This window comes from Salarias fasciatus, chromosome 12, assembly GCF_902148845.1.
Source record: "Salarias fasciatus chromosome 12, fSalaFa1.1, whole genome shotgun sequence".
Lineage (NCBI taxonomy): Eukaryota > Metazoa > Chordata > Actinopteri > Blenniiformes > Blenniidae > Salarias > Salarias fasciatus.
The window spans coordinates 18,713,463-18,734,232 of NC_043756.1; the positions used below are offsets into that span (position 1 = coordinate 18,713,463).

At 45.3% G+C, this 20,770-nt stretch overlaps 1 protein-coding gene across 2 annotated transcripts in view; it reads right to left on the reverse strand.

The window, feature by feature from the left end:
* Positions 1-1,034: 1,034 nt before the first annotated feature.
* The window catches only part of sema6a (sema domain, transmembrane domain (TM), and cytoplasmic domain, (semaphorin) 6A), a 104,249-nt gene continuing 84,513 nt past the window's right edge, over positions 1,035-20,770 (reverse strand). The window contains exons 16-19 of one of the 2 annotated variants that reach the window (XM_030104640.1): positions 20,332-20,390; positions 19,396-19,416; positions 15,984-16,145; positions 1,035-4,974 (exon numbers count right to left, since the gene is read on the reverse strand). In XM_030104640.1, the coding sequence (XP_029960500.1) occupies positions 3,815-4,974; positions 15,984-16,145; positions 19,396-19,416; positions 20,332-20,390 (1,402 nt within the window). In that variant the 3' untranslated portion in view covers positions 1,035-3,814. The remainder of the gene's footprint in view (positions 4,975-15,983; positions 16,146-19,395; positions 19,417-20,331; positions 20,391-20,770) is intronic. The other variant, XM_030104641.1, reaches the window with a different exon arrangement.

Sequence of the window (20,770 nt, forward strand, 5' to 3'; positions counted from 1 at the left end):
ACTGCTTGCTTCACTGAACTGACAGGATCAATATTACAATAGAGAGGCAGATTTCTTCTGTCTGCACGCAATAAATGTTTTTCATTCATTAAACAAATGATATTTATCAGAATGTTGTTGTTTTTGTTTTCGCTTCATCGTGCTTTGTATCACAAGTAGAATTTTATTCTGAGAAATGTTTCTCACATCTCCCGGGGTTGGTTTTAGTTTTACAAGCAAAGACGAGAAGCAGACATGAGGTCACAAAAGTACAATATTTCCTTCAAAAGAATTCTTCATCAAAAGAGCCTTTAAATCCCTGTGCAGAAGCTGGGTGCAGTTTTCCCCAAACAGTGTTGCTTAAAATTCAAGAATCGATGTTCCTGGTGTAAAAAAAAAATAGCAACCAAAATGAAATAAAATATAGATAATTTGAAAAAAAAAAAAAAAATCAAGGACATGTTACAGTCTTCATGACAAGAATTTTATTTTTTATTTTTTTTTAATTACATTTTGCATTAAATTAAAGAGTTTTTCTTTACAACATACATTAAGCTGTGAATCAGATGTTAAGGAAGTGGAGAGAGTAGGGCAAAAAACTTTGTGACGTCACAATATCTTACAAGCTTACAAAGTTCAAAAGTTCGAGAAGAGAGTCGATTTGCATCTAATAGCAGTGTATTATAACAAGGGTGAAAGACAACAAGGCACACACCAAAGAACCTCACTGTCCACAGCAGCCTTCACAGTCAAACCAAATCCAGCCTTTGAAAAAAAAAAAAAAAAAAAAAATGCTCAAACCTTTGCTCTGGTATCAAAACCCTTCACGCTGCCGAGTCTAAAATGACCCCGCAGCTACAATTCAAGTCTACACAGAGAGTGGACATTCAACCTTCTGACCGAGACAGGTTTTTGTTGTTCACATGCTGTGCGGACGTCCCAGGAGAGAGACAACACAACCGAACAAGAAATACTTAGTTGTACATCAGCGTTATTTCAGTGCCTGGGAGAAGCTGCTGGTTCATGCGCTCAGCAGACCGGAGGGTGTAAACAGGGCCCAGTCACCACATTACAACACAGTGGTATTCTGAAGTCTGGAGTGAACGCACACACACACACACCTTCGTGTTAATCCTGGGTTATTTGCAGTTTGAGGATCGTAACTACAGGGATGCTCGTCTCAGCTGACCCTGAATCATGTTTTTGGACCGGACACCTTCCTCATCTGTTTCCCTTTGACCCCGTCGCCAAAACCCAGCAGGTGTCTATGTACACATGTCTGTCAGGCCACAGATTCTACGCATCCCTTCTGATTTTTAGCTGTGGATTGAGATGTAGTTGGCTTTCCTCCATAGAGAAACAGAAAATCGTTTGATATCAAGAAATTTTTTTTTACCTATCTACACATATAACAATAAAGGAGTGCTCCAAAGGTTTAGGTGCTCGGGTCGGGGGGTGGGTGGGGGCATAATCAATAAAAATGCTCAAGTACAAAGGAACTGAAAGTGAAAAGGTCAGATTAGTCAAACTCTCAGCCAATCATAAGGCCTTGATAATAAGAGTTAGTGAAGTAAAATAAAAAAAAGCAACTCTAAACTCTTTCCTTTTACAAAAAAAAAAAAAAGTGTTAAAATAAAAGTTTTTTAATATTGTCGTTTTAAAAGGTCAACTTTCTTCACAGGAACCAGCCTGTTTATGCGACTAACTGTCGAGGAAATAAAGGATAGGATGCACACAAGAAGCCTGGAGCTGTGTGAGTAGACCGGGTGCTCACGTGTGCCTCGTCCTGTACGTCTGCTGCGTTGTCGTCTTTGCATCATTATTGCAGTGCGCCAGAAAGACGCACGTACATTGGCCTTCTCAAGTAGCGAGTGTTAATTTTTTTTTTTTTTTTTTTCAGTTCTTCAGTCAATTTTAACATCACTCCAAACAGACAGCAAAAAACAAGTAAAAACAAATACCAGGACTCTGAAATTGTATAAAAGAGAAAATCAAAAATACTCACAACGTCTTCATCGACAATGCCAACACAACATAAAGGGCTGCTTCAAGCGCATTAATGGCACAATCTGAAATGAACCACAAAAATGATTGTGTGTGTACGTGTGTGTTTGTGTGTCTGTGTGCACGTGTGTTCATGTGTGGATGTTGGAGAGAAAGAGTGAGAGGAGAAAGGGGGATCCTCCTTCCTCTCTTTCCTCGGGTCTGTAAGTGTGTCATGTCTACGGACAAAAAATTACAACAATAACACCTACATTCTTTAATTGCATCTTATCAAACCAGGGAAATGACGTAAGAAAAATAATTAAAAAAATACAACAAGGAGACAAAGTTAACAGCTATCAAAGAAAACATTGTCACTACTTTAGGGTGTAAGGCACAAATTTACATGTGGAAAGAGAAGCAGGCAACACAGATGTTTTTAGAGTTTTCTTTTTTTTTTCCGCCTGCTCGTTCGTGCGACGCCGCGAGAAAAGAGAGACGCGCTCCGCGGCGGAGGCGTCGCCTCGCTCGCCCGCGGCCTCGCGTACAGCTTCTTTTTCTGTATGTGTGTATGCGGATTCCCACGCTGTTGCTGCAGCTTTGTATTTGCAACATGCAGCGGTGAGCTCGGATGGCACCGGTGGGCCAGCGAACCAATCAGGACGAATGTTTCTGACTCGCACAAAAACCACAGTGCTGATTGGGAGGGGGGGGGGGACGCTCACTGGAGGAGTGAAAGGGTGAGATACAGGAAGTCTTTTTTTTTTCTTTTTTCTTTTTTTTTTTAAATGATTGGTCTAAAACAATGGAAATTCTGGTCCACCAAGGTAAAAGTCCCAGTCTGGCACAGTTTAAATAAATATCTCCTCCCCGTTACAGAGGTTATGTATATCTCAAGCCGCAGGTCTCAGAGCACACAGTAAGGCCGAGTGGACCTTAAGTCTTGAAGATAGTTCTACTGGCTCCAGTTTAATGACTTTAAATATTTTTTTTTTTATCTCACACTTGATTAATCAATATTAAAAGATCTCTTCTTCGTCCTCTCTCTCTCTCACCAAGCCTAGAAAGTCAGTCTGTGTTTTTTTTTTGTTTTGTTTTCCAAAAGCACTTAATAAAAATAAATACAACAAGCTATTAGTATTAACAGTCATTGTGTTATTCAGTAACCAGTACAGTAGAAGATTCTTCTGGCCCCGGCTTCCAGTCAAAGCCAGGCGGGACTTGATTGCTGTAACACTGAGAGGCTTTTCACAGTTTCCGACAGAACTCGAAGCAGCTGTCTGTCCTTTCAGTCCAAACTCGATCTGTCTGAGTGCTCAGATTCTCCCGTCCTCAGATACTGTACGACAATTGCTCTCCAAAACCCAACCCCTCCCCCCTCCTTGCCCGTCCCCCTGTTGTCTTCTTGTGTGCTTTAACCAGCATGATAAAGTATCAAGTCAAGTCCTGGTGGCCAAAGACACCACAAACAAGAGAGCCGCCGTCTTGGATGCTACAGGGTGCCGATGGAGGAGATATTCAGGACGGGTTTCTTCTTTTTCAGTAGCACACGTTCCCATGTGAGTAAACAGAGGAACTGGGAGCCAGCCGGAGCGGGAGCTCGGTGACGGCAACAACTGACAACAACCATTGTATATTATTTACATATTTATATAAAAACAAAGTGTTTTCCTTTTAAAAAAAAAAAAAGACGGTGTTGCATGTTCCACTGTACTGTACAACAAAAACAAACAAACACTAAAAGGAGATGCAAGTTGTACAGTATTCCCTGTTTTTTTTTTCTTCCTCTCTCATTCAGAAAACCTCTTTCACTACTGTCTTTTCACATTGGACTGATGGGCCAACAGGATGACTATGTGCCAGAGTCACTTGACTTGACTTTTGTTGAGAGTGACACTACGGAAGGCTTGGGAGGGACATCGGGCTTCAGATATTTGACGCCTGTTCGGGGCAGTGAACCGTAGGAGCTCATTCCGGGCTGCCGTGACAGGGATATGCCCTGTGCTGTCATTTGTATGGAGTCCACCCTCTGGGGTGCGGGCGGAGGAGTCTCCACGCGGTTGAAGCTGTGATGTCTTGCCAAATGAGAGGAGTTGGATGAGTTGGTGTTGTGTTTCTTTAGGGCGGACGACCCGCAGGCGGCAGATGCCGACCCTTTCCGGAGCCCGTACACCGAGGAGTGAACCTCCAGTCGCTTTCCCATCTGCGGGACGGCGGGAGGGATGGTGAGAGACGCTTCCCGTTGGGGGACGCGGGGGGGCAGCACCGCGTCCGGATCCACCATGCTGAGGTTGTGACACGGGCTCTTGACTGTCTTGTACTCCAGGGTGGCGCCCTGGTCGTCCATGACGCCGTGGCCCATGCTCAGATCGCTGTGATGGGGCTGCTCCACGTACTCGTGCTGGTAGGGCTGGTGCTGCTGCAGGTGAGGCTGGAGCTGGTGCTGATGCTGCGGCAGGGGGAGGACCACCACGCTGGGGATGTGCCCCGGGGAGGCCCGGAGGGGGAGGTCTGTCGAGATGACCGGGGAACCCATGGGCGGCATGTCCTTGGTGCAGGCGTTGATGAGGTTCTGGTTTCGTTCCCACTCTCGACTCCCCCGGCTCGGCTTCCGACGCGGCTGCATGGGGGTGGATTCCGGCGTGGGGAGGGCGGCGAGGTCCAGGTGGTGCTGGTCCGCTTTGATCAGCATCTTGCCGTTCGGCGTCAGCCTCCCGTTGTGCATCAGCGGCGTGAGGATGGCCTCGGGGCGGCCGTCTTTGGCCTGTGTCTCGAACAGGCCGGTCAGCTTGGTCACACTGTTCATGGATCCGCGCCGGGAGTGGAGGTGGTGGCCGTCCTTCTCCTTCCGGCCCGTCAGGTCCACATCCCGCCGCCGGTGGTCACAGACGCAGTACACGATGATGCCGGAGAAGATGGCGCCCATGGCGAACGCCAGGATGACGGCGATCGCCAGCAGGGTCACGGGAACCAGCTGGTCGCGACCCTTCTGGTAACTCTCGCGGATCACACCTGTGGAGAGACGCAGAGACGACACTGAGAGAGGGGGAGCGAAAGGAAACGTGACACCAGTGCTGTAGGCTGTTTGGAAGGAACTTGTTTCTAAGAAAAGCTGTTTGAAAAAAAAAAAAAAAGATGCTTATTATTAGACCCACCAAATCAGAGAAAACAATACTCAATTAGAATAATTAAAAGATATTTTCAGGGTAAAAAGATTAGAGGTTTAAAGAAAATCATGAAAAACATGCAAATGAAGGAGGATTTATCCCATCTTAAGGGACAGCTATTCAAAACAGACACAAATGCGAGCGTGAAGTAGCAACATTCAATATTTCCCAAAAAATCCAATCTTAGACCGAAAATGTGTTGTGAAGCGGTGATTATGATTCACATTTTAAATCCCAGATAAAACCTTCCACTGAAATGAACAAAGATATGAGCCCAGATAAAGAAGCCTGAAATACCCGAACCCTTTCTTCTCACAGATGCAAATGGGAGACTTTTCATAAGGCTTGGACCCAATCTCATGAATCACAGAGAATACATTAAAAAGCCTCTGATTAGGCGCAAAATCCAATGAGCTGTGTCATCAGTGTCTTATGAAAGCGCCATTTTCAAAGACTGGCAAAAGGCGCGCTGCGATAGGGCCAAATAAAAGATAATTCAATAAAAGCCGCTATGAAGAAGAATTTGAACGGCGGGGAGAGTGGGAGCAACAGGCTGTGTGTAATAAAGCAGGGTCAACAGTAATCTGCGCGCACGTGCCCGGGTGTGCACGCACGCACGTCCCGCACACACTCCCAGACCGTTGATGAATGTAGACATCTAATGCGGTGCGTTAAGAGATACCGATCCACGGCGGACAGATTTATAACGCGTTCACACATGACCTGTGGCCAGCGCAGATCAGTTACAGCAGATGGAGGATCAGGCAGGTGGGCTCCATCACGTTAAAAAAGCTCCCATAGCGTGCAGCTTGTCTCAATAACATGACTCGGTTACATGTGCGGACGGTGCCAAATGTCTCACATCGTGGCATCGATATTCCTCACAGTTCAGTGCTCACATGTGGAAGATTCTTTTAAAAACTATGTGCACACAAAAGAACGTAATAAATACCTGACAACCTCAGGGGGGGGGAGGAAAAGGGCTCGCAAGAAATCTGGATGACATTTTGAAAGAAATTGAGCCGATATCCATATTTATGAATTCTTAGAATTTCATGATCCATTAGAGATCCAGCGAGCGTACACTGAATGCTCGGTCCATTATCAGCATGAGGGTAATATTATGTGTATGCCAGCTTTATTTACCTAAAGACGATAAAAACATTATCCCACAGTCATGTAGTGATAAACGTTTCACCTGATGGCATTTGGACCTATGAGCAATTCACAAATGAACTTAAATAAAAAAAAAAAAGCACGTGATTAACTTATGGCAGGAATCTTGTGAACGATCAGAGCAATACAACACAGGCAGGGAGAAGATGCAAACACCACACAGCTTGATGACTCCAGCGATCAATCACTCAGTCCATCCATCTTCTCTACTGCTTTATCCAGCTCAGGGTCGTCGGGTGTCGCAGTCGACCCCAGCTCAATCTGGAAAGCTGGATCGACGATGAATGACAAGGATAACCAGACGGACAACCACACACACTTTATTGAAGCTGTTAGTTGAGAATGGGAGTTCATACAGCATCATGCGGCGCCACAATAACATTTATTTGAGCTTTGAAGAAGTGCAGGAAAATCCAAAAGTTGCGTTCTTCTTTGTTCTCGTATTTGTATTATGATGTCACATTGCTCAGGGACTTTTTCAGAAGACGATGCCACAAAACAAAGTGTTAGTTGCAATAACGCTGTAAAATCCTGAAGGGGCCGGGTAATCATGTTTGGCTTTTCAGCTCGGCTGTGTCACCGCGGATGCACTTGGAGGATCTTTTCTTTCTGTGACTCCTCAGTAAGACATAACATAGACAGAGAGGCTGCTCAGTAATCTGTTCTCATGGAACCGAAATCCAGACTCTCTTAAACTAACATCCATAATCCTCACTCGCTGCAGTCATACTTCATTAGCCCAACAACATGACTTAAAACCCATTTTCCTCCTTGAAATAAAGCACCGAGCTGTGCCTAAGTGTCTGCGTAGACTTTAAAGCTCAACCTGGATAAAAAAAAAAAGAAAAAAAAGCTACATTTACTCTGATCGTTTCTCATTTATTGTAAAAACAAAACCTCCCTTTTTCCTCTCTGGAGCAGAGTGCTGGTGACATGCAGCTCGGCCATAGCTCATTCAGAGTTAAACAAAAGGTTTAAAAACTTCACTTCTGGCCAGACTCATTTCTTATCGGGGAGGTGCCCAGCTGTGTGGACAGTGTGAGAAGTGAGGAGTGTTATCTGCAGCAGAGGCGCTGGGGTTTGACGAGTGCTGCGCCGCTGACTCGTGTGACCAAACGTCCTGCCCGTCTGATGAAACATCTGCTTCCCATCTCGCACTGTAACATCTAAGAGCAAGAGAGATACTTTTCTCCACCGCTATCTTTCACTCTGTTGACTTTCCTCTGTCCTCACTCAGTCCCCTCCCCCTTCTGCTGCGTGCGTCTTACCAAAACTATGAATCACTTGTGACTTTCTTCTTATTTCAGAGTGTTTTCTTTCGCACTCTCCGGCTTCCATATGGTAAGTGTTCCATTCAGCGGAAACTGGGAAGCCTGTAATTACAACCCTGTGGTCTTTGTGACTTATCATCCTCTGGCAGAAACGACGGCTGCCGACTGGGAGCTGCTGGGTTAAATGTTTCTTTGAACAAAGCTGAGACAGATGGGAGCAGAATCGAGCTTTTTACCTGAGGTGAGGAGTTGTGGAAAGCTACAAACTTAAGAAAATGAAAGTGCAGGCATAAACTAATTTTTTTGGCGAATCATGCCAATTTTTTTTTCTTTTTTCATAATCCGTGTAAAATGTAAATTTGTTCAGTTGTCTTTGTCGAAAGAGCAAGTCAGAATTGTTATGAATTTTCATGACAGTGGATTTATTACCGTTAAAGGTTAACCTGCTTCGACCGGGCATTTCGGTCTCACGTTGAATAACAAAGCGGCGGGGCAACGGAGCCACGCTGCTGGCCATTCTGCTGGAGAGGTGGACCGCCGAGCCGGATCTTTGTCTTCTATTCCAGGTGTGGGAGCCGAGGTTAAAGCTCTATTTAACCCGCACTGCATGGCTCCTTCTGATTTTAAAAAAATCCCTTCACTCCTTTTTAATTTTTCTTCCCCCCCTCAATCCATCACTCATGTGTCTCGCGCACACACACACATACACACACACACACACTCCCTTCCAGAAGGTACTTAGCCCAAGGACTTGGGTACAATACAAAAGGAGGAAAAAGAGGGAACTTTGAAGACTTCCATCTTTTATGTGCGGAATTGTTTCTCATCTTGACATCAAAGTGAAGGAGAGTTGCCACAGAGGACACCGGGGCTGTCTCAGATGAATCACAGGACTTCAGGGTGTAGAATGAAGGTGGCTGTGTCACTCACTCCTCGATGGCTGTTTGTGATCCCCGTAAAACTTTTTTTTTTTTAAACTTCCACAGCGCGACCTTGGGAAGTATGGAAGTGTAGCTAAAACCCGCAGATTTTCTGCTTTAGTTGCGTCTCGTGGAGGTTCTGACTATACAGTGACTTTTAATCTTCTGGTTTCAACTCTTGCCTCGCCCCCAGAATGTATCGCGAGGCGTCCCGCAGTTCAACGCTTCTCTTCAGCGCTCGAATTGATTTGGATTTCACACTGCCTCGGGCCTCAACATTCAGATATTAAACACATATCTCAGATACTCAGATATTTCTTGCTGTCAAAACAGGCCGGGTCGGCAACATGCACTTGTAAATCAGAACCATTGTAATCTGCTGTGACTGGAACTTGTGAATGCGCTCCCTCTATCTGCCTGACACACATAGACACTCTTACACTCTTTTAATCTCTTCAGAGGCACCAGCTGACTTAAGCCCACAGAGCTTGTCTTTGTGTTGGTGTTGGGAAAACTTCAAAGGCAGTTAAACATCACAGAGGGGTGAGGGAAAGGGCCCTAACCTCTGACTGCGGGCCGTTACTCACAGACATTGTCTGCAGAGAGATAGGAATCGCAGTCAGATTCGGCCGCGCTAAGTGAGGCGTCGCTCGCTGAGAGACGTCGGACCTTGACGAGCGAACAATGAGAGACGAGGAGGAAAAAAAAAAAAACTGAAGATGTTTACCGGCTGATGTTGACTTTGCCTCTCGCTGCAGTGAGAGAGTCAGAAAGCGCTTAATGTCGGGGGGCTCGCTCGTTGTCGGCTTGTGGGGACACTGCTGTTTAGATGGTGACAGCAATTCATTAAATTCTATTTAATCTCCGGTTAGGATATTATCCCATTAAGTCTTGGGTGTGTTTGTGTTGAAGAGGCCCTCGCATTAATGGTGTTATTCAATATTAAAGCATTCATCAGACGATCCAGAGTCAGTGCACTGCATACTGATGATCCAGTTAAGATATAATTAAACCCCTAATTATATAATTCTGCACCTCAGGTATTAACACTGATGCACTAACCTAGCTAACTCCCTGCATGCAAACGGCAGCGTTTAATAGTCACAATAGAAAATCAACCTAAATTAAACATCCCTGGGAACATTTTTCAGCAGCTGTTTGATACCATAAATTGACACCTCGTTGGCTGCATTACTGCGCGATGGATTTGTTCTAATACACCGCCCAGGATGAATAATGCAGCAAAAACAATTCAACAGTTTCTTTCTGAGTTTCAGTATCATCACATTGACAGTATTGAAGAAAGAAAATCCCTAACAGCATAGTTTTACTGCAGCTATTAAAGAAACAATCACAATCCATAAAATGACCACTTTTTTTTTCTATACAGAAAGGCATGTGCAGTTTTTTTTCTTTCAATAGCCCCGACTCCTGTCGATTAGCATTCAAGCGTGATGAGTCACACTCATACAGATGGTGACCTGCCGGAGTGTACTTTATCAGGACGTGAAAATGCCAGGCTTCTGACTTCTGCAGACGGCTGAAGTGCCGTGGTGTGTACAGATACGCATTATAATTCCAGTGTAAGCGCTGGTGATTGTTTAGTTCTGTTTCAGTACACAGCCAGCCCCGCGAAGTGCCGCCCGTGAACAAAGACCGGGCTTGTATCTACTTGATGAGTGGCTCACTCATGGACATCGCGAACGTGGCAGCTTAAAATCAGTTCAAAGTCAAATAATGACAGCTGAATGTGGGTTAGACAAGCTTCAAAAGCACAAAGGGATGAGCCGCCGTGATATGAGATTCAGTCTCACATGGCCGAAAGACAAAGCGGAGCTTTGTATGAGCCCGCAATGGTGAGGGGTCTCACTGAAAAGCACAACCAAAACACAAAAACGGAAAAGTAAGCAGTAAATGCATGTTGAAAACAAAGGCGGTTAGAAGAAACAATAAGCTAATCAGTGGAGGAAATTATGGCTTATGACTTGACGTCAGTCAGGGAAGTGCGTAATGCCGGGGAAACATCCAGTCCACTGTTTCTATTATGATTCACAATGAGCTGCGAATAATTCATCTACTTCACAAAGGGCCATTACAAACAAGGGCCACAAAGAAACCCGGGACCGAAATCCTCCACTTGATAGAGAAATGAGGGTGTTAAAATGACAGGATGGTCATATGAAGAAGACTTTATAGTTTCTTCTCCAAATGGCATTTTGTCCTGGCTCCTTAAAGGCCCACGCCACCAACTTTTGACCTAAAGCCTATCATCCTGTTTCATAGGATTAAACCAAATCCTATCATTCAACTGCAAGGAGACATGAAACGACGAACATTAAATGTCCCAACCCTCTCAACCTCGCAGACTTCTTACAAAGTTCACCAGTCAAATGCGTTGTTTGACGGCGAGCAGAGTTCAAGGTAAACTAATCCCGAGTCTCTATCGCCTTTAATCTTGTGACTTTACCTCCCGAGAAGAGTTGTCTCCATAATAATCAGACAACCAAGAAATCCCTCCTCTCTTTTTTTTTTCCCACACTTGTTTTGAGAGAAATACAGCTGTAATTTGTGAGAGTTTCACACTCGCTGGTTTTACATGGTGCCATTTTGGCTTCACTTCAGACCAGATATGTGAGGAACTCTAAACTTCTATATTATTGTTATTTAAACTTTTTTTTTAACATTTTAATTTAGCAGCATAGTAACAACAGTATACTGAAATGCATTAAAGTTTGAATACAGCTGACAAAACAAAATCATAGTATCACTTCTCCTATAACTGGACGTGTTTGACAGTCTGCCCCTGCTGTAACTCCAGGTAACATTAAGGACTGACACGGCATTCCCAACGACGATGGGCAAACGTTCCATCAACCTCTCCCCAGAAATCGAGATGAAGTCAAATTCGTAGGCTTTGGCATGGAAAAAAACCCAAAAAAAACCCCTGCATCCCTGTCTGAACAGGGTCAGACTCTCCTTCTCTCATCCCCGCCTCACATCGGCACATAGGTGTCAGAGAGCCGCCTGCAGCTGAAAATAACCCTTGCAGAGCAGCTGTCAGTTGACAGTTGGTATTACTGTGAAATCCTGACACGGAGTGAAATCATACCTCGAAAAAAAAAACGGAGTAGTTCTTGTGTAATGGAAAATAAATTTCACCAAAATGTTGTGCTGATTTCAGAAAAAAAAAACGAAAAAAAAAAAAAGCATTGGTCTCTCAGTAGAAAACTTGGGCACAAGTTGGTAGTGATCAAAGTGAAAACACTTATTCATCTTCTTCTTCAACCGTAAACATTGACTTAGTCAATCTGCTGTGGTGTGACATGAAATAAACAAAAAGATTTTATGAGAAAATCATGTTTCCTGGAAAATCCATCTATATTACACTTTTCCAAACATACTGTGGCCACAAATGCTTTGATTATTAGAAAAAAAAGAAGCTTTTCCATCAAACATCACCAGAGGTGAGTACATTTTTTATGTCTTCCTGCTCCAACAAACATGAATGAAATGTGAGCAGCTTTGAACTTTTACTAATAATGAAAATACATCATGTCTCAGCTTTGGGTGCCTCAAATAACCTAAAGCCTGAACTTTAACCTTAATCATGAAAACAACAATCTTTTTAGAGACAATTTTCCAGCTAATTAACATTATCTTGTTGATAAATGTAATCTGAGTAGCATCAAATTTCCTTGAGAATGCATCTGCTGCAGCTCCTTGGTGATATATGATGGTAATTTTGAGGAAATGGGGGTTGTTGGAGAGATACTGTTGGTTTCTGACATTCAGCTGTTTTCACTGCCTTAAGCTCGAGGACCTGAATGATTACCTCCGTTAGCAAGATAAACATAAAATACAGATAAAGACTGTTGTTGGGGATCAGAATTGAGGGCCACTCCAGAAACAAATGACATGCAAGTATTGAGAGAAACCCTGTTATTCGCATTGCTGAGCTCCGCTATCTCACCACGACTTATATCCTGTGTTGTGATTCTCTTTCTCTCCGTCTTATTTGTTCAAGTGTTTCAGATAGTGCGTCTTCCTGCTATCTCTTGATCTTTTTCTTATAACCTTCACCGCTCCATTATTGTCCTGTTCTGTTTAATAAATCTTTATCATGTGTACCTCCATCCCCTCGTCCCCCACGCCTCCCTCCTCTCTGCCGCCTCTCGCCATCCCTCCATCCTTCCACCTCTCCCCTCTTGTTCTACCCCGGATAGCTTCTGTAATGAACCCATAAATTGGAGCAACACAGCGGTGGCTACAGGTCGGGGTTTAGGGGGGAAGGGGGGGAAGTGGATGAGGGAGATAGAGCTGAGCCTGACAGAAAAAGGGGGGGAGACGGGCATAACATGGGAGAGAGAGAAAACGGGAAAAGGAAAAGGGCGAAGGATTCATTCCTGCAGACAGGGAAGAGATATGACTCCTGTTGGAGAAGAGACAGACTACAAGGGGGAGACAGAGGAGGGGGAGGTGCTGAGATGGACGGGAGAAGAGGAGGGGGGAGGGGGGGGGAGAGGCTCCATAAATTGCTTCAGGAATTAATTTGCACTAAGGTAAGGTATAGCCTTGGAACATGCCATCCCAGTCAGATGAGAGGTCCTGTGGAAGGGAGACTGATCACAATGGCAGCAGATGGTGGAGAGTGGCGGGGCTGGTGTGCTTTCAGGGGGCGGATGGCGGGGGGGAGGAGGACGGGAGGGCAGGGTGAGCAATAGGGAAGAGGTGTGTGTGACAGAAGTAGGTGAAAATATAAGAGAGACGGATGAGGCCTGGACAGACAGACGGACGGAACACGGAGCTCAAATGTACTGTGAAACACAGGCGACCACCTGGCTGCTGCGAGGGCCCCACTGGAACGCCGCACCACCACCACCACCGCCGCCGCCACGGCGGTGCCGGGTGCTAAATATCGTCAGCGTGCAAATGCTCATCACTTTGCTGCATTTCTAATTACTCTGGTGGCGATGGGCTAATACATACTGGCACTGTAATATTCATTAGCAGATAAGATTCTGCACTGTCTCGACGGCGAATAGAAAAAAGTTGGGCAGTAATTGTAATTTCTTTTAAATCACGGGCACGCTCTCAAACGGCTTCGGATATGAGCTCATACATTTTTCACTCAAGCATTAACTTGAGATTGATAGCACAGCAAAAATATCTATCTCCTATTTCTTCAGTGAAATGGTATGCATGGATTTATCAGGGTGCCATTAAAATGCAATTAAAATAAGTTATTTACTTGCTTTCTAGCGCTGTGATCATTCTTAGATTTTTTTTTCTTCCCTTTCTTCCTTTTTGCTTTCACTCCAGCAGTTTGCAAAGTTTTCACAGTACGTTTGACACCTGAAGCCAGTAATACTGAGGGCGACAGGAAGGAAGAGGAGGCAGGATGGGTGGAGCGGGAAATGAGTACTGTTGACTGTGGTGCTCAATTTGCCATGCTGAAAAAGCATTAAGCTGTATGAAGGCAAAACTGTGCTTAATACCATCAAAGCAATCAACACAGGAAAAAAAAAAAGGCAAATGTATAAATAGCAAATCAAAAGGGAGGAAAAAATTACATAGTCTGAGACCAAGCCATGCAAAATATCACAAGAGCTGCTCACAAGAAACCACGGAAATCAAGAAAATCAAAGCAATCTCATCAGGGCTGGCTTACAGAGAAAAGTCAAAAGAAAAGACCGGAGAGCTGAAAGTCAACTGATAAATAGTGAAACAAGCTGCAAAAGTGTCTCATAGAAATAATAATAATAATAACAATAATGATCTTACAAAGGAAATAAAAGCAAAACAAAACAGAAAAAAAACAGCAGGAAGCATTTTTGAAATGTGAAACCCGGTTGCAGTTACCTGAGCGTGAAAAACCCACATCTAACCCTTTAGACATGGAAACCCATTCTGGAAACATGTGAGTGCTGTCAGACACATATTGGCTTTTGGGTTATGTTTGATTATCATCGTCCCCCCCCCCCACCCCCCCATTTACTGTGAGGCTATAGAAACGCTACACCTGCTCAGGTAAAAGCAACGAGGGGAGCGACAGCATGTCGTGATGCTGGCTGTAGGCATGCTGTCTGAAGTCTCTGCCACCATTGTGCTTGGATCAAACCACCGGTGCTGCTCTGCTTCCAGCTGACACGCTGCAGTTTGTCCCCGAGATGGGAGATACCGACGGGGAGGCCAGAACCGACGGCCCAACGCTTCATTTCAGCATTTGAGAGGAGAGACGGTTCGGGCTATCGAGTTGAAGTCCTCAGATTTCAGTCTTGTCTTGGTGATCGTTTCGCAACCCTCGCCGAGCCTTTTGAACGTCTTTATTCAGCACGGATGAAAATCAACGTATCAGTCTTACTTGTCAACACGTCAGCCTCAAAAGACTTCAATCACCAGAATGAAAAATGTGTATTCTGTTTGTTCCTTCCGAGTGCGCAACTGTATTTATACTTACATTTTTTGTCTTTTTTAAAGCATAACCTTGAGCGACAAAACCTTTTATTTATCTTTTCCTCACCGCCTGTACGTCTTCTACCTCCCCGTTTGTAAATAATACACCAACGATTTCATCCCGTCTGCCTTTGAAACAAACCCTTACCTGCTGCAAACTGCCGTTGTCCACAGAAAGTGTCTGTTTTGCTGCACTGGCTGCGCTCACAGCTCATCATAATGATTTTAATCAATATTCCTTCAAGGCTGGGTGATGCTGGCTCTAACAGCATTACCCATAGCATGGTACATGTTGCATGTTGTTTTGATGAGATCTGTTATGGGTCTGTCTTTTTTATTACCGGACATAACATGGCTCGGCAGCGACCTTTCTCTCCTCCCCCCTCCGCGATGCGCTTTGTCCCTCCCGTCTCCTCCCTTTCTCTCCTTCCCTCTCCGTCTCATTTATAAAAGCGAGCGCGTCCTTGAGGCGCTACAGCATTAGGCAGGTTGTTAACACATGAGAAAAGGGCGTTCAATGTCGTGTCACCGTGTCGCAAAGCATGACAGAGTCGGGTAACCGGGCCTCCTTCTTCGGGAAATAAATACCTCGCCATTTTCCTTTTTCAGTGTGTAATGGTGTGGATATTACATCTCCTGTGGGACATTACAGTCTATGGCTAATAAATCCATCCGCCAGAGTCTGTGTACGAATGACTGTGACTGTGTGTGTGTGTGTGTGTGCATGTGTGTGTGTGTTAATGAGCGCTGAACGTGTACGCGTCTGCTTATATGTGTGTGTTGCACATTTGTGTTTGTGCAGGTTTCTTTGTGTGGTTGGGGGTTGGAGGGGGATTCGTGCACAGCGTGAAGCAATTTGTCCCCCAGAGAGAAGGCGATCCACTATCTCTACACTGTGTCAGCTGGAAGCAGTCAGGCAGCCGTAAATCTCAATTACCAGAACCCCCCCACCCCCCCGTCCCTCCCTTCCCCCTCTCTTGCCACAGGTGACAATGGACCCAATTGACTGCTAGCTGTTGCGTTCCAAGGCTTACCATTGGCTTCGGGCTGGGTCTGAGAGGGCACGGCCAGGTAGGGCTCCTCCCCTTTGTCTGAACTCATGGGGACCTCCTTGCGCCCCAGGGGGCCCTCGGCAGCCTCGGGGAGGGCGGAGGTGGGGAGTGAGAGGGTGTGGTGATGGTGGTGGTGATGGTGGCCTGCCGGACACAACACAGGTTTAATGAACCGACTCCGGGCGGACGGGGGACAGTCTTTAGAGCAGGCAAGCACCGGCCAGCAGGGGCGTGCACGCGTTCACGCGCACGCACGCTGAAAGATACATCGATAACTATGGATTTTCTCCTTTGAGGCACACACACACAGACCGAAATCACACATGAGGGCAGCCGCCTGGCTGGGTGAGGCAAGAAAGTGTTTCTCCTGCGCGACCCTGGGCAACTCATTAGCAACTGTGTGTGAATGCGTTTCTCAGGATCGACGTGTGTTCCCTTTTCTTTTCTGTCATTCTCCGCGTCTCTCTGTTTCTCTCGCTCTTTCCCTCTTGTGTTCTGACTGACGTGTCAAAGCTCTGCTGGGCCTGTCAGAGCAGAGCAGAGAACCATTGTGTTGCTCCACCATCACCATAGGGTGCCTACCTTTGATATGAAGGACAAGAGACAAACTTTTCTTTTCCAGCGTTCCTGTCGACAAGTCAGCCTGTAACTTTTTCCTCAGCTGCGACGTGATTCCATCTTTGTTCCTGTTCCTCCCGTTACCTTTCTCGATCTTCAAATTGAACTTTTTCAATCAGTTTTCTAACAACTCTGGATTCATTCTGTCGTATGCTGGCACTTTTTCCGATTAAATGACAGTTTGCTACTGAGGTGAAACAAATAGTTTCCAGGGGAAAAAAAAGGGATGATGATAGGACAAAGCTTTTCATGTCTGTTTTTCCTAATCTATTCATCTCATGTGACATTTTACGGAAAAGAATTTTGCTTTGCAATGTTTGCCACAGAACTTTCAACTCCTTAATGTCATCTCGGGAAATTCCACATTCTCTGACATTTTAATGAACAAAATAATACATCTCCTAATTGATAAACACAATAAATGTTCCTCTATGGGACTGAATTCATTCAAAGTACAACTGCAACAAAAAATATTACATTTGCGGATGCGAGACCATAACAACCAACCTCCTCTCTGTCTGTATACGCGCCTTGCTCAAACAATCTGTTTCCCTGTATCATCCTGTTTCATTTGTCTCTTTTTCATTCTGAATTTGTGCATCAGGCTTTGTCTGTCTGTTTATTTTTGGACCATGCAAATGAAATTAACGTCCCACGTGCTCACACAAGAGGCGCCCTACACACTTTTGCAAAAGCCACATATTGTATTTCATATAATGTATTTGAGCCACCTGTTTGGGGAGAAACCTCTCTTCCAGATGAAGGCTGACAACACTTTTTATCACCAGCCTCTTGTGGAGCTCAACCCCCAGTTACCATTTTGAAGTGCTCGCTCCACGGCGGAGGTGACAGCAGCCTGTAAATGTATGTATGTATGTATGTGTGTGTGTGTGTTTGTGTGTGTGTGTGTTTGGGGATGTGCAAGTTCCTTTTTCAATATGGGTTTATGCCTGCGTTTGAGGATGGGGGGTGCGTCTCAGAGAGCTAATGCCGGTGCGGCGGGTAGACGACGCACAACAGACACCCACACACCAACACCACCCAGAGCCTCCGCCTCCGCCTCCTCCTCTGTGTGGCGTGGCAATCATTAAAATGATTTATTTAACTATTGGCCCAAGGCTGAGAGATTAGTGTGACAGGCCTATTTTATAATTCATTCCCCCACCGCCAGGGGAAGTGCAATTCAGGCAGATGACACACATAGAGGAAGCTTGGAGCCTCAGAGCTCCTCCACGGCTCCACGGATCGGGGGTGGAGGGGGGGGTAGGGGGTGGTGGGGGCTCTAAACTGCCGACGGATGCGCCTCGCTCTCTTTCGACAGATTAAAAGAGTGGCGAGGATGTCTAGTCTGGAGAAGGGAAGAGGAGAATGGAATGGGGGCATTTATTTATCTCCAAATCCATATCAACCACCAACAGATAGACGGAGGGGCTGAGACTTTAAGGGGGTGTGGTGGGAGAGGAGAGGCTGTGTACTGGGTGTTGCCCGTGCGTGCATGAAAACACACAAGCGAGCCTGTGGGAGCATATTCAGCACTATAGGGGTGCAGAGAAACACAGATGCTTTTTCCATGACCCTGGATCTCCAGAAAGGAGAGAGAATCACAATGGGGGTACAGCCACAGGGGGGGGAGAGCGATAGAGAGCTGGGCTTTCTGGAACGACTTCAAAATATCTATTCTTGTCATTCTGTATGGATCTGACTGTTTTGATCTGGCAGCTGCGAGGTGTGTATGTGCGTGTGTGTGTGTGTGTATATGTATGCGTGTGTGTGAGAGTGAGAGAGAAAGAGAAGGAGAGAGAGAGACTGAAATAAAACGAAGCACCAATTAAATGAAAATGAAGTCTGTGACTGTAGGTGTCACTGCTATAGGACTAGCTTTGCTATTAATCACCACTACTTATAATTTTTTTTTTAATGATTTGAGTGGGGAAAATGGAATCAATCAGCTAGCACTGAAGTGTGATGGTGAAATCGTGCCGTGTGATTGGAAGGGTAAACATTATCAGTGGGTTGAAGCCAGCGGGAAAACTGTGCCTCCATGTTTACATTAGATCTGTGGAATTAGGCATCTTTGACTGTGCAAAGAGTCTGTGCGGCTGGCAGAAGCGCGTTTGCTAACTCCAAACAGGCTGGTTTAATAAATCTCTCTCTTTCTCTCTCTCTCTCTCTCTCTCTCTCTCTTTCTCTCTCCCCGTCGACACATGTCCCGTTTAATTTGAGCGCAGAGGCATTTCTTCACCATCAGGGCCTTAAACCACCAACAACCAGATCCATCCAATTAGCGAAGCAAAGGTCAAGGCTAATCGATGGCGTTGTACTGGGGATACGGGGAAAGGGGCAGTGGGAACGAGGAGGGACAGACGGTCCGCGGGTCTAAACGGACTAATACAATCAAAATCAGCATCAAAGATTTTTAATTGTTGCTTTCTAACTCTACGACCTTTACGCTAAACACCAAAGGGGCTGAACGAGGAGGAGCACTGAGGGCAGGGAAAGTGACCGACCGTGCTTTAATGTTTCATTACCTTCGTAACTGGAAGGGATGTCTATCAAAAAAAAAAAAAAGAAGGAGAAGAAGCAAAATCAATTCAGTTAAAACCTGGAGTCATTAATAACCCGTCTTTACACATGTGGGAGGAGATTTCATTTCCTTGAGAGGGGATGATTGACTGACTAGATGAAGAGGTGTAACTGAAGTTTAGAAGTCAGGGGAGATGAAATGCAGCTTCTATCTTTTATTAGATTGCCCGTGTGGTACTGGCGAGATACTTACCATTCAGCGCCACAAATGTGTCTGGAAAAGAGAAATGAGGAGAAAGTTGTTATTGCTTCCAGTAAAGGGAGTTATGCTTTAACATGATCAAAGGCCATGACTTTTCCACCCATGCAGAATTGACTTACTGCTCGATATACTTTTAACTTCTAATCAGAGCTGATCTGTATGACCTCTATGGCTAATGAAAGTCTAACGTTGTTAGTTCCCTTCACTAAATACACTGAAGAATCTTAAGGGAAGACACACTGGCTGCCTTTACTCTCGGTAAACAATCCAAATTGAGATGAAACGGGCCACGATGAATGATTTAATGTCAAATTGTTTTGAAGTTTCTTTTGCAAAAACTGAGCAGCCCAGTCTAATATCAACAGGGTATCACTTTCGACATATCCAGGCACTCTTTGTGCGTGTAAAAAGATCAAATATACAGTCTCAATGTGTGTTATTCTCTGTGCTGTGGAGTGAAAAAGAGACCTTTCAAGATTTTAGAGCCTTGACTTGGTTGAGAGCTCTGTTGTGTTTTGTATTGAGCCATAAGACTGCTCCCGAGTCAAATCCCCTTCCCCTGCGAGTCGCTCAATGTTTGCCTTGTGTTTTCGAAGCGATTTGCAAGAAGGAACCCAGTCTTTGCCCAATGGGCCACAACACCCTATTGACCAGGGGACCAGAGAGAGCGGGGAAAGGACAGAGGAGGAGGAGAGCCGAAAGGGACAGATGGATGGACGAGGCTGAAAGCGAGGATTGTGAGGGTGGAACAGACGGGAGGAGAAAAAGGTGACAGCAGCGAAGCAGGAAACGGAGGGCTGAGAGAAAAAGGGGGACACAGTTACCATGGGCGAGAGCGATGACGACTGTGGCGGTGGTGGGACTTAGGGTGTTGGTGGGGGGTACAGAATAGAAGAGGAAAGATAAGAGTGAAGAAGGCCTGCTTACTTTGGCAGTCTCCCAGGCCATCTGTGTTACCATGCTCCACGTCCTGCTCGAAAGCTGATCTGCAGGGAACAGAGACATCATGGTCAGCAGAGGAAAACAGGCCAGGACACACAGGCGCTCCACACCGAACAAAGCAACAAAGCTACAAGAAGGCTACTACAGAAACATCAGCGAACGCAGCATATCCTACACAGGCGCACGGGGTAAGCAGCAGAAAGCCCTGTGCTGGACGGAAATCAAAGAACACCTAGCAGGTGCCCTGGAGGCCTAAAATCAGTGGTTATGAAGGAGGCAGGCAGGCTAGTAAATCCAGAGCTGGCACCGGACCTGCTGACTGCTGATAAAAATAGATTCATAATTTATTTGGCTGCAAAAAAGCAAAAAACAAAAAAAGAGCATATGTTCTATACATACAAAACCTAGCAAAATTCTTTCTATG